Source organism: Chlorocebus sabaeus, chromosome 18 (assembly GCF_047675955.1).
Source record: "Chlorocebus sabaeus isolate Y175 chromosome 18, mChlSab1.0.hap1, whole genome shotgun sequence".
Lineage (NCBI taxonomy): Eukaryota > Metazoa > Chordata > Mammalia > Primates > Cercopithecidae > Chlorocebus > Chlorocebus sabaeus.
The window spans coordinates 36246767-36260405 of NC_132921.1; the positions used below are offsets into that span (position 1 = coordinate 36246767).

Here is a 13639-nt window from a genome sequence, read left to right on the forward strand (position 1 = left end):
CCCCACATCAGATCATGTTGTTCCTCTGCCGAGTCCCCATGATACTGGGTGGCCCACAGGCCCAGCTAGACCTGGCTCTGCTCACCTGTCTGACCTCCACAGCCCTGCCTAGCCACATTGGCAGCTGCTGCTGCAGAGCAAGTGATTGTATTTACTCACTGCTCCTTCTCTGGGAAGCTCTCATGTCTCCTGTCCAGAGTGGCCTTCCTGGGCCCCCCACTATCCTTCCAGGAACCCTCCAATTCCTTGTCCTACTTTTTTTGGAAGAGTTACGGCTACTTGGCATTATATTGAATGAATCATTTATTGTCACCCCCAGGGAAGTGCCATAAGGGCAGGGACTCTGGCTAGTTCATTAGTGCATTCTGGCCTGAAACAGTGCCTGGCACACAGTAGAGGGTCCATAAATCTTCACTGAGTAACAGAGGAGAAAAGCCCTTCTCACACATCAACAGTACAGACAGGCCATGGAGGAGCTGTGTGTAATTCCGCATAATAAGAGCTGGACTGGAGGGGTGCCCAGGGGCTGTAGGCACAGAGGAGGGAGGGCCACGAATGGAGCCCGTGGAAGCTGACCCCTGGGCAGATTCTGCTGGATGAGTAGGGAGGGACTAGCAAGACAACAACAAAGGTTATTCCAGACAGAGGGACTCCTCCAGCAGGGAGAAGACCGAATCCTGACCCTGGCACTGGGGTGGAGACAAGGACTACTCGGGTAGGAGAAGTGGTGAGAGTTGGTGGAAGATGAAGGAAGGAGAAGGAGGCAGCTAGGATGTAGCTCTTGGCCAGGGCACCTGTGGGCATGGTGGTCAAAGTCCACCAGCAGCAGTAGGGATACTGGCCAGTGCTAGCATTCACACACTGAGGCGTTCCTGGCTGTTGAGCTGAATTTTACAAAGGGAAGCCTTTCGGGGCCCCCTAGTCTGGCCTGGAAAATAAGGTCATCACATACATACTCTCACAGGGAATGTGCTAGACAATGGATCTGGGGCCCTGCAGAACTCCTGGGTGGGGAAGGAGGAATGAATCTAGACACCAGGCTTTGCCCCGATATCCCCAACCCCTACCCTGTGCCAGAAATGACCCTCAGGCTTGGTGTGAGGTGCACACCTGGGGAAGATTAATCCCAGGACTATTTCGGGTTGCACTGAGAACATCAGGCTTTTTAGCATCCAGTTCTGATGTATCAAAACAGCTCTGATAATTCCTGGGGACAGATGAGTGAACTGTGGCCCAAAGAGGGCAGGTGAGGTTCAAGGCTGCTGAGCTGGCCTATGGACCAGCCAGGGGTCGGAGCCAGGGCTCTCCACTGCCATGGAGTGTCTCCTGATAGTTGTGACCTGCAGTTGTTAACAGCTGAGCCTTTCTTGCCCCTCTCCTACCTCTCTGGGAAGACACTTCAGTCCTTTGAATTGTCAGGCTGCAATTTTGAGACTCTGATTTCTGTGCGTTTGCTGTGACGGGTCGTGTGCTATCTCGAGACAGCAGCTGTTCTGGCTCTAGAAATAGTGCTGAGCTCACTGAAGGGCTGTTGCCCTTGGGAGGGGGAAGGGCTGCTGACTGAGAAAACCCCCAGAGAACGGTGGCTGTCAGAGTCAGGGAGAGGAAGTGCAGTGACATTATTAAGAGCAGGGGTTCCAGGCTCTCACAGTCCTCAGGTTTTTTTCCAGTGCCACCATTTACTAGCTGAATGACCTTGGGCAAGTTACTTTACCTCTTGTAGTTCGAGTCTCAGATATAAAATGGGGGAAATTATGCTTGCCTCATAGGGTTATTGGGAGGATTAAATGAGACCAAATTAAAGAGTCTGGTATCAGGCTGCACAGTTGTGCAAAGTGGGCACTGCACAAAGATGCTCAGGCAAGGAGTCAAGTGGGGCTGAAGTACACCTTACTCTCACTTGACCAGCCATGCACCTGGTGCATGTGGCTTAATTTGTCTGAAGAAAATGGTGCTTTTTCGTGATTTGCACAGAGGTGCCATATGGGCTAGTGGTGTCTCTAACCAGTGTGGAATAAGTAAACAACTCCATGGTTCTCTGAGACTCTGCACCAAGCTCGACAGGAGTCTAGGTGTTCAGATTACTGAGCTGGGGTAGCTTCCCTGTTCACCTAGGGCTAGTGGAGGTTTAACAGGTGTTTGTGCATGACACAGGGACTCCCCTGGGTTCCTATTCTCTGGAATACCATCGGTGTCTGGGGGTGGGGATGGGGAAGTGTTAGATAGAAAGCTGAATGCATGGGCCTCATCTTGTAGCAGCCAGTGGTTGCTGGGACCCAGAGTACTTTGGCCCCCAAGAAAGGAACCATGGCCCTGGAGAAGCTCTGGAGAGGGAATCAGGCCAACAGGGGAGCCTCTGTGGGGCAGGCTCTTGGGGAAAGGCTCAAAGGAATTACAGACCTAGACTCTCAGAGGGCCAGACCCTGGGCATGCTGAAAGGAGGCCTCCTCAGGAGAATTGCTTGAAGCCGGGAGGCAGAGGTTGCAGTGAGCTGAGATTGTGCCACTGCACTCCAGCCTGGGCGACAGAGCGAGACTCCGTCTAAAAAAAAAAAAAAAAAGGAAAGAAAGAAAGAAAGGAGGTCTCCTTATCTCCTTAGCCCACAAAGCTGCAGCCCAATCTGGGCAGAGGGAGGATAACTCATGTCCAGGGCCACTGTGTTCACCTCTTTCTGGCCTTCTGCATTTGTCTTCTCACTTAGCGGAGGGCAGAGAGATGGGGCAGAGCAGATGCAGCCTGGCGCCAGCATCATATTTGGCTGCTGGAAGCTGAGTGGCATTTGAGAGGAGTTGGGCTCCTGATATGACCCGCTGGGACTATTTATACCTGTGAGATGCCCTACATGGTGCCAGGGTCCCCTCCCCTTTGAGGCGGGTAAAGATAGTCTTTCTAGCATTGAAAGAAGAGACAGTGATGAAGTCACTTTGAGAGGCTAGTGGAGTTTAAGAAGGTTGGAGAAAGTGCTTCCCTCAATCTTCTAACAGGGTAAGGGGAAGCTCGAGATATTTAGAAGAAGGTCTGGGACTTAAAAAGGCATTTATTAGTGATTTCCAATAATAAAAGAATCATAACCCCATTGCAGAAAACTTATAAAAACACAGAAAATTTTAAAAAATAACCCATCACCCCATTTATTCTGATTTATCCCTATTAATATTGTGTTACAATTCTTTCCTTTGCCTACGCATTCACATACGTATATATAATTCTTTTTGGAGACCATAGTTTTGTAACTTGCATTTTTTTACCCAACATTGTTATGTGAGCGTCTTCTTATGTCATTAGACAAAAAAATTTAAGCAACATTTTTGATGTCTGTATATCTGTATCCAGACCAAATGGGAATTTTCATGAATTTCCATGACACCCTCTAAAATGCAGTCCTTGAGCATCCTGTTAGAAGCAGAATATGGGGCAGTGCTTCTCAAAATCTTATTCCTATCTTAGTTCTTTTGGGCTGCCATAACAAAATAGCTTAGACTGGGTCATTTATAATTGTAACAGAAGAAATTTATTTCTCACAGTTCTGGGGGCTGGGAAGTCCAAGATCAACGTGGCAGAAGATTTGGTGTCTGGTGAGGGCCTGTTCCTCATAGATGGCAGCTTCTTGCTGCATCCTCACATGGTGGAAAGGCAAAAGGTTCTTTGAAGCCTCTTTTATCAGGACCTAATCCCATCCTTGAGGTCAAAGACCTCATAACCTAATCACCCCCCAAAGGCCCAGCCTCTTAATACCAGCACATTGGGGATTAAGTTTAAACACGAAACTTAATGTTTGTATTGGGGATACAGACGTTTAGACCATAGCAACCTCAAGTCAATCATCTTTAGAGACTGAGCTAGAGCAGTACGGACCAAAAAAGCAAAGCCCAGGTAGGATAGAGAAAGAAGCCAGGACTATTAGCTACATTTTCCAGATGGGAAAACTGAGGCTTTAGACTCAGGCATGGAATAGTTTTGATGACTTGGCTGAGGTACTACATGGAGTGTTTTCAGGGTACCTGCCTGGGATTTGTTTTAATCAGATATGGTAAGACATGAAAATATGGAAATGACTGTCATGAAGGAAGAGGTTTTGATACTCACAGATCCCTAGAAACAGGGGGCCCTGCAAGACCATGGGAAGAAGCACCTGGATCAGTAAGGAGGCAGAGGCAGCGAGGGGGAAGTGTGGGCAAGAACCATCATTGGGATTTCCATGGAAAGGAACTGTGAGGCAGGGTTTGCAGGTATAGGATTGGTTGATCTGAGTAATTTCAGTGGGTTCTGGGGTGTAGGGGCTATCCCCAGTTGCCTGGGACCTGGCCCTGGGGTGAGTGGGGCAGGAGCTATTCCAGTGTCCAAGAATATGGGAGCCTGATAGGGGCATGGGATCTGGATTGGTTTGCAAATGAAAGGTGCACTCACAGGCTAGTCCTTCACTATCTCCAGGAATTGGCTAGCCCTAGAAGAGGCAGTCCCTCCAAGGTCAGCAAGGCCCCAGGTGTCAAAGCATCAGAAGCACATGGTTAATGAGTGGAGCCTCCAGCAGAGATGAGGTGATCAAGCAGGTCCGTGTCCAAGCAGGACTTAGTGTGGGCTTTATCCACAGGGTGGCAGGGGAGACGTTTACTAATCACAGCAGAAGGAGAATGTCACCAGTGCACACAGTGAGAAGCTTCGAGTTGTTCATCCCTGACTCAGCCCTGCCATCAACCAGCTTATGGTCAGAGACTATCTCTGACTCCCTGTGGCATCCACTAGTATCACGTGCTCTTTAGTGGCGGGACAAAGGGGACAGAGGGGAATGAGCATTTTTGGGGTAGTTCCTGTGTGCTAGTGGTTTCCATGAAATGCTCATCAGTGTTTTTTTCTCAGCCCTTTCGCACATGCGCTGCATTGTTTTTGCTGATTTGCAGATGAGAAAACAAAGGAGCAGAAAAGTGCCAGACCTAATGTGGCTGTCAGAATACCATAGACTGAGTGACTTAGCTTATAAACAACAGAAATGTATTGCTCACAGTTCTGGAGGCTGAGAAGTCCAAGATCAAGGCAGATTAAGTTTCAGGTGAGGACCCACTTCCTGGTTCATCAACAGCATCTCCTTGCTGTATCCTTACATAGTAAAAGGGAAGAGGCATCTCTCTTGGGCCTCTTTTATAAGGGCAATAATCCCATTCATGAGGGCTGTGCCTGCAGTACCTCCCAGAGGCCCCACCTCCTAATACCATTACCTTGCAGGTTAGAATCTCAACATACGAACTGTGGGGGCGACACAAACATTCAGACCATACAGAGGCCAATGAGGGGTGGAAGGGTATGAACCCAGTTCTGAAAGCCTCTCTAAGTATCACCAAGCCCACAGCACAAGGTCATTTGGAATCATGGTGCTGCCTAGTTGGGTATATGAGTGATGTTGAGGATGCAGGAGAAAGAGGAACCAAGGAAGAGGCAAGGCAGGAATGGCTTTGTCAAGGAAATGGTAGGACTGGCTGATTGAAGAGAAGATGCTACCCTAGTTCAAACAGACTGTTTTAAAGAGGACAAAAAAGAGATGCAGAGAGGGGAAGTGTTTTACCCAAAGTCACACAGCTGGTTCGTAGCCATATCTGAGATGTGTCCGCAAGTCTCCAATTTCCCAAGAACTCTAGGATGAGTCTCAACCTAATGATTTCCTGCATCATTTGAATCTGGACCTTTTCTTATCAGCAACCTAGGACCACGGCTTTAGCTGACTCAGTGGATTCCACAGGGCTTAGTGACACCGGCTCAGGTTGCAAACAGTGATCTTTGTGATAGGACACCAGAGCTTACTGTTGTGTGACTGGAAAATTAGGTGAGTCAGAGCCAAGGTCATGGGCTTGTTTTGTGGCCCCAGGCTGACCCCTTGTTCTTATTTGCAGATAACAGAATCTACATTAGCTAGTTAAAGCAGAAAAGGATTTATTAAGGGCACAGCTAGCTCAGATTCATGGGGAAAGCTAAAGAAATGGCTGAACTCCCAGGAATTCCTCCCCAAACTGCAGTGAAATGGGGCCACCGTGAAAGCTGCTGCCTCTGATATAATCATGAAGGTGTTACCACTACTGCAGTTTCCAAGAGCCATGACACCTCTGCCACATTCTGCACCAGCAAAACTGTGTCTTGAGCCTTGCCATTCTTCCCCTATAACAGGTCTGAATCCGTCTCATGCAAATGCTTCTAACTGGCTGAACCTAAATTGCATCCAGAACCCTACCTGCAAAGGAGTCTGGAAAATGTCATTTTTAGCTTTCCTGCCTCTGTAGTACAGGAGATATAGAGATAACAAAGACACTGTCTCTGTGTTTGAGATGCTCGTGGTTTGGAAAGAAATGCAATTACATAAACACACAATTGTACTATTATGTAGGTGCAAAAGTAATTGCGGTTTTTGCTATTACATAAAAAAAAAAAAAAGGCAAAAACTGCAATTGCTTTTGCACCAACCCAATACAATGTTATTTGCTCTAACTAAGAGACAGTGAGCAGGGGGAGTCCAGGGTCAGGATCAGAGGAGGCTTCCCAGCAGCATGGTTACTCGAGCCGGGTACTGAAAAACCCATTTGAGTTTGCCAGATGAGAAAGACAGAAAAGGAGTTGTAAGACACAAAGCTGTTTGATATTTTGGGGATCTTCAGTACCTACTTCTTATTAACGTGGCCTGAATTCTTTTATGACATGAGAACAAAGAGCCAATTTATTTTGTAAATAGGGACCAATTTGTTGTGGAAAATATTTTAATATCTTAAAATATTATGTAAAATTATTTAAATATGTAATTATAGTACTTAAAACTATTAAATTATATTTAAATTATTAAGGACAAATATTTATAAATATAACTTTTAAAGTATCACAGTATTATTTTAATGACAAAAATGACAATACAAATACAATGATAATCATAATAATAAAACTACCAATATTTGTAAAAGAAACCAATATATTGGGTAAAATGTTTCAGGATTTCTAAAGCAGCACATACATAAGTTTATCCAGTACATAAGGGTATGCGGGAAATGACCACTGCTGCGTGTAGTGGTTTCTGGGAGATGCTTGAGCGATGCCTGATTTCCAATCCTTGGCCCTGGGGAGCCCCTCTCACCTCTGATTCTTGCAGATTACCTGTTGCAAGGCCACTGATCCCATATTTACAGTGGTTTGGCCCTGCAGGCTTCTGGATTCATGATGTTAAAGCTGTCCTGGGATCCAACCCTCCCAGCTCCATCCACCCCTGCCTCTGAACAACTGCCAGGAAGAGAGGGGCCATGAGGAGAGAGCTCACTGGGCCTCTGCCACAGGAGGCCAGAGGGCCCTTTCCAGGGGACACCAGCCATGCTCATAACCAAGTGGCAGAAAGAACAGCCTTGAGTCAGCATGCAGGTTCCCATCTTGGCTCTGCCACCTTCCAGCTCCGGGGGTCTGGCACCTTAGTTAATTCCCAGAGCCTATTCAGGATGCTTGTGTCACTTTCCTCATAGGCTGATTAGAAAGATTAAAAGTGAATGCAGCCATCCACATCAAATACTTGGCCTGGCACCTAGCCTATAGTAAGGGCTTAGTAAGTGTTGGCTGAAATTGGCATTGATATTCTGCATGAAGCTGGCAGAGGGACCCTGAGGTGGCTGTGACATGCCTAGAGCCAGCTGGTGCTGGAAGGGGCTTGGTCTCTTCTGCAGGTAGACCTAGACCAAGCCCTGGTCCTGCCCTATACGGACAGTGTGACCTGGAGCTCTGTCTGATTAGCCTCAGTATTCTCAGTTGCCAAATGGGGAGAAAGGCACATCAGTCTCAGCTATGTCACAGTGTGGGCACGAGGATCAAGTGGGCAAGGGGCAGGGAACGGAAGGGCAAGCTGGAGGCCTGAAGGCTCACTGTCGGACTCCCAGTGCTATGCCAGAATGACTCTGGTCTCTCTGCTTTCTCTGATCACAGTACACACAGCATCCCTCCTCCTCCTCTCTCCTTCCCAGCCACGAACTTGGAACCAAACCTGTTTCTGAATTTCCCTGTTTGCTGATATCAGTTTATGCTTCTGTAAATGCTTACACTCCCAGGGGAGTGAGGCGCTGAGAGTAACTGACCACCCAGTGATGAAGCCAGAGGGCCCCGTGGTCTGCCTGAAGCCCCTTAATGGGTCATCTGCTGGGATGGGGCTGGTTGGCTTTATTTATTTCACTGGGACAGACACTCCACCCTGCAACAAGAGCTCCTGCAGGCCCTGGACATCCTGACCTGCTTCTCTGTTTAACGTGTCTCTGTTGGTCCCCAGGTACTTTGAATTTTACGAGGGGCCTTTTGAATATAACTCCACAAGATGCCTGGAGCTGAGGCACGAAATATTGGAAGTGAAGGTGCTGTCCATGTGAGTGTGGCCATTTGTGGTGGGTGCAGGGAGCATGTGGAGGTGGGGCAGGGGTTAGGGGTGGGTGAGGGGGGGCAAGCATGGAAAGAAACAGGAAACACGTGGTAGATTCCTATAGAGCGTAAAGTAGGTCTCCTTCCCCAGAGCCACTGGCATGTGGAAAGCCCTGGAGGGCTGGAGCACAGTGATGATTGTGCCTGTTTTATGACAAAAGGCCAAGTTTGCAAGGTCACCTCTGGTGACTCGGTGTTAAAGTCCCCGCCTCAATTACCGTCTCTTTGATTATCATCGCTGGCTCCTCTTGTGTAGAAACTGAAGAGGGCACAGGACTTTCTTGCCTGAAATTCAGTACGTTGTACCGCAGGGTTAAGCGTTGCCCTCTTGCTATCACCTTTGATGGTTTTAATTTTATTAAAAGTTTTGATTTTTAAATTATTTAAATGATACAAAATGTGTGTGGTACAGATGGTTATTCAATGAAGAGCCACCGAGTTCTCCCCAGGGTGACGATGCGGCTTTGGGTATCCTTGCAGAATCAATGCATGAGTAAGAATCTGTGTATGGAGATTTAAAAAGTTTTTTTTTTTTTGCATAAATGGTAAAAGAGCTATGCTCCCCACTCCCCGCTTAACAGTACATCACCTATGACTCTTCAACCCACAGGAGGGAAAACACATTACATGCTGAACATTTTAGCATGCATGTGCCCACCTGGGTTTCTGCCCTTCACAGAACTGCCATGAATTCAGCAAACCCATTTAGAGAAATTAGTACTATATTAGTCATGACAGAATCTGTATTTATTTGGAAACAGTTATATCTGGATGTGGAAAAAATATAGTTTATTCAGAGGCAGGCAATGTTGGGTGCTCAGATGGACTCACGGGCCCCTGACATAACCCCCAGGGCATCTGGGGTCCCTGGCCCTCAGGCAGGGACCATTGTTCCTTTACCCACCTGACATGATTCCAGCTAGTGTGCATCAGGGGGAGAGCATGGGTCTTGGGGTGGGCCGACCTGAGATCTAAAGCTGACTCTGGGCCTTAGCAGATCTCAGTCTTTCTGCAAATGTCTTAATTTCTCTGAGCCTTTCCTTACCTATGAAAATGGGGACACTATTACCTACCCTTTAAGGGTTGCTATAGACTAGCTGAAATAAGGCATGTGAAAGTAGATAGCCCAGGATCACGAGGTCAGGAGATCGAGACCATCCTGGCTAACATGGTGAAACCCCGTCTCCACTAAAAAAATACAAAACGTTAGCCGGGCTTGGTGGCGGGCGCCTGTAGTCCCAGCTACTCTGGAGGCTGAGGCAAGAGAATGGTGTGAACCTGGGAGGCGGAGCTTGCAGTGAGCCGAGATCACGTCACTGCCCTCCAGCTTGGCAACAGAGTGAGACTCCTTTTCAAAATAAATAAATAAATAAAATACAAAAAGAAAATAGATAGCCCAGCAGCCTGCATGCTCAGTAGCGCACATCATAGGTGTTCAATAAATGTCAGCACCCATCTCTCTCTTTCCTTCCTTCCTTTCCTTTTTGGAACTAGTAGCAGCAGCTTTTCTGGGCTGTCATGCACAGACTCCATAGCTCAGCGGTTCCTGGAAAGCTCCAAGGGTGAGACCAGCATCCAGCTGGGATTAGCTGCATTGTTTATGGCCCCTGTCCTAACCCATGGTCTCTGTACCCTCTCTAGAGAAGGTGGGATACAGACGCCACTCATCAGTTTCACTGAGCCCTGGGCTGAACACATACCACTGTGGTGCCCGCCCTTGTGGAACTCACAGACACTGAGGGGGACAGACATTAAATAACCAGTTACCACAAGAAGCCAGGGTAGTGACAGGGAACCCGACCCAGGCTGGGGCTAGCGGGAGGTTGTCAGGCAACGCTTCCCTGAGGAAGGGACACTAGAGCTCCAGTCTGAAGGGTGACAGGAGCTAACTAGGCCAGGAGGGCTCCAGGTGGAGGGAACAGTTTGTACAAAGGCCCTGTGCCAGGAAGGAGCCGGCTGTGTCCTGGACTCTGAAGGGTGAGGCAGCTCGAATGCCAGCGTGAGGGGAAGACACGGAAGCTGCATTGCCAGAGGATCAGGTAGGGCCAGACCATGTGGAGCTTCATGGTACACACCCAGGTTTGGGTTTTACCTTTATCCAAGGGCCATGAGAGCCACAGGAAAGGTTTTAAGCAGGGCCTGGGGCATGTGAGCTGGTTGGTATTTTAAACATACCTCCAAGGAGTTTTGATTTAGTGACAAAAATGGCTATCGGAGCCAAGTTCAGAAGCTGGTAGCAGAGAGTCTGTCTTCTCAGAATTCAAAGCTTTCAGACCCTTCCGTGTTTTACTGTGCAAATCCAGAGCACTGTGGTTGAGAGCACACCTTCAAGATTTCAGAGAATAAATGACTCATTTCTTTTCTTTTCTTTTCTTTTCTTTTCTTTTTTTTGAGACAGAGTCTTACTCTGTCACCCAGGCTGGAATGCAGTGGCGCAATCTTGGCTCACTGCAACCTCTGTCGCCCGGGTTCAAGCAATTCTCCTGCCTCAGCCTCCCGAGTAGCTGGGATTACAGGTGCCTGCCACCATGCCAGGCTAATTTTTATATTTTTAGTAAATTTGGGGTTCCACCATCTTGGTCAGGCTGGTCTTGAACTCCTGACCTCATGATCCACCAGCCTGGGCCTCCCAAGGTGTTGGGATTGCAGGTGTGAGCCACCACGCCCAGCTGACTAATTTCTTTAAATTATAAAATGTATAGTTTCTTCATGGTTACTTCAAGGTCTGGACAGGAAGATTTAAGAAATCCTGTGAATGGGTCATCCTTCTGGGGAACTTCCCATCCCTCTACGTGTGTATTTTCTGTATGTTGGTGTTAGGTCCTATATCAGTTTGCTGTAACAAGGTACACAAAACTTAATTCTTCCACAATTCTGGAGGCCAGGGGTCTGAAATGAAGATACTGCAGGGTTGGCTTCTTCTGAGGCCTCTCTCCTTGGCTTGCCAATGGCCTTCTTCTCGCTGCGTCCCTATATGGTTGCCCCCGGTCTGAGTCTTGCCTGTGCCCTAATCTCTCTTTGTAAGGACATTGGTCATATTGGATCAAGGCTCACTCTAATGGCCTCATGTTAACTTCATTACCTCTTTAAAGGCCCTATCCCCACAGTAGCCCATGCCTGTAATCCCAGCACTTTGGGAGGCTGAGGCGGGTGGATCACCTGAGGTCAGGAGTTTGTGACCAGCCTGACCAACATGGTGAAACCCCATCTCTACTAAAAATACAAAAATTAACTGGGCATGATTGCACACACCTGTAATCCCAGCTACTCGGGAGGCTAAGGCAGGAGAATTGCTTGAACCCAGGAAGTGGAGGTTGCAGTGAGCCGAGATTGTGCCATTGCACTCCAGCCTAGGTGACAGAGCAAGACTCCATCTCAAAAATAAACAAAAAAAGGCCCTATCTCCAAATACAGTTTCATTCTATGGTCCTGGCGGTTAGGACCTCAGCATATGAATTTTGGGGAGACACAGTTCAGCCCACAACAGCCCCTGTCACAGCTTCCATTTAGGGCTAGATTAGAAATTACCCAGGGCCATTGTTTTGAGCTCAAAACACAAACACTGTTCAGTGTGATGGACAACCTCATATGTCCCCAAGGTCTAACTGCACTCTCTTTAGAGAGGAACATGAGAGACAGTCACTTTCCGTTGATTCCACTTGCCATCCCTTGTCCCTGTTATGGACTCCCATTGGTGGTGTTTGGGCCTCTCCACATTTGGCTTTGGTTCTCATCTCTGCCTCGGGGCACTGTCTCTGTCCCCAGGGGCTGGGCTCCTGGGGTGAGCAGCCATCCTAGCTGGGGCTCCTGGCTGAGCTGGACTTTGCATGCCCTGCCTCTTCTACAGCAGTTGCCCCTCTGTGGCCCCAAGCCCTGGGGATCTGAGAGGGAAGGAGAGGCTGGGCTGTTCATGGGGCATGAGTGTGTGTGCCTCCTTTCGTGAGTCTAGGCTGAGGGTCAGTAGGTCCTCCAGGGCTGAAATCAGAGAGCTGCAGAGGCCCGCCTCTGATCCGAGTGGTTCTGACATTATCTGGGCACCTGGGGGCTTCACTGTGTTCCAGTCCAGCGCCATGAGAAGGACTCACAGAGGGTCTGACCCTGAGTCCTCGGGAAAAGGTTAAAGCCCACCTGTGAATGGAGGGTCTGATGGATGTACTCTGTCCCTTCAGACCCGCAGAATGTCAGCTGGTGTTTTGTTTGAGGAGACAAGGAGGGTGTGATTCATCTGGGAACGATTCTGATCCACAATTGCTGAAATCAGTGGTAAAAATCAGTCAGCCAGAAAATCCCCACATGGAAAATTCTTCCCTCCCTGACCGTGTCAGATACATGAAGAACGACTCCATGATGATTTGTTATGAAAACGCATTGTCACTAATTCTTACTAAAATTATTTACACCTGTCATCTAGAGCTCCTTTATTTTAAAATAAGAATCTTCAGTTGCTGCCTGTGCTCACACCCAGATGGGGGTCGTGCAGGATAATTCCCCAGGCCAGCGTCTCCTATCACCCTTCCCCATTTTTCTGCCACTGGGAGCTCTGTGCTGAGCCCAGTACTGAGACCGAGGAAGAAGCTGGGAGCAAAGGCCAGCTGGGCAAATGCCCACTCTCTGGACTGGGAGTCCCTTTTGTGCCACTGCAGTGTTCACAAGTCTGTGTCCTCTGCCAGGCGGAGGTTCCTGGAGGGCCAGGACCCAGGCTTAGGCATCTCTGAGTCTGGCCCTGTGCCAGCTCAGTACTCACATGTTAAATGAATGAGTGGACAGAGGGAGTGGGTGAGACCCAGGTGCAAACAGGAGGCCATGGAAGAAAAGAGGGAGAAAGAAGACTAAAGAAAGAATCACTCTCATTTCATTACGATTAGTGCCCAGCTCCCTCCCACATTTCCCCAGTTGAGGGGTATTACTATTTTTAGTCTGTCTGTAGATTATCTAAGTAATCAATTTCTTGTTCTACTAAATATCAACAGTATTTCTTGATCCTGCACTGTGTAAGATAAGGATATTTAAATTATTCCTACTCTGCAGTTCCCCCTCCAGCCTATGGCTTCAGTCATCCATGGGTTGACTTTTAAAATGACAAAGCCGATAACATTTGTCTTCTATTTGTAACCATACCAAGCCCTTTTTGAGGCTTTTTCTAGAGGTTGACTCTAAAATTTGAAGAATAGCAAATAGTGTTTTCCATTACTGGGATGATGTAGATATTGTTCACTGAAGG

At 48.0% G+C, this 13639-nt stretch overlaps 1 protein-coding gene across 6 annotated transcripts in view; it reads left to right on the top strand.

Annotated features, from left to right (window-relative positions):
* The window catches only part of ST8SIA5 (ST8 alpha-N-acetyl-neuraminide alpha-2,8-sialyltransferase 5), a 90172-nt gene that overhangs the window by 56573 nt on the left and 19960 nt on the right, over positions 1–13639 (top strand). For 4 of the 6 annotated variants that reach the window (XM_073006340.1, XM_073006342.1, XM_007974132.3 and 1 more), the window contains one exon: positions 8273–8365. The exons of the other annotated variants lie outside the window; for them this stretch is intronic. In XM_073006340.1, coding sequence (XP_072862441.1) covers positions 8273–8365 — 93 coding nt within the window. The remainder of the gene's footprint in view (positions 1–8272; positions 8366–13639) is intronic. 6 annotated transcript variants of the gene reach the window in all.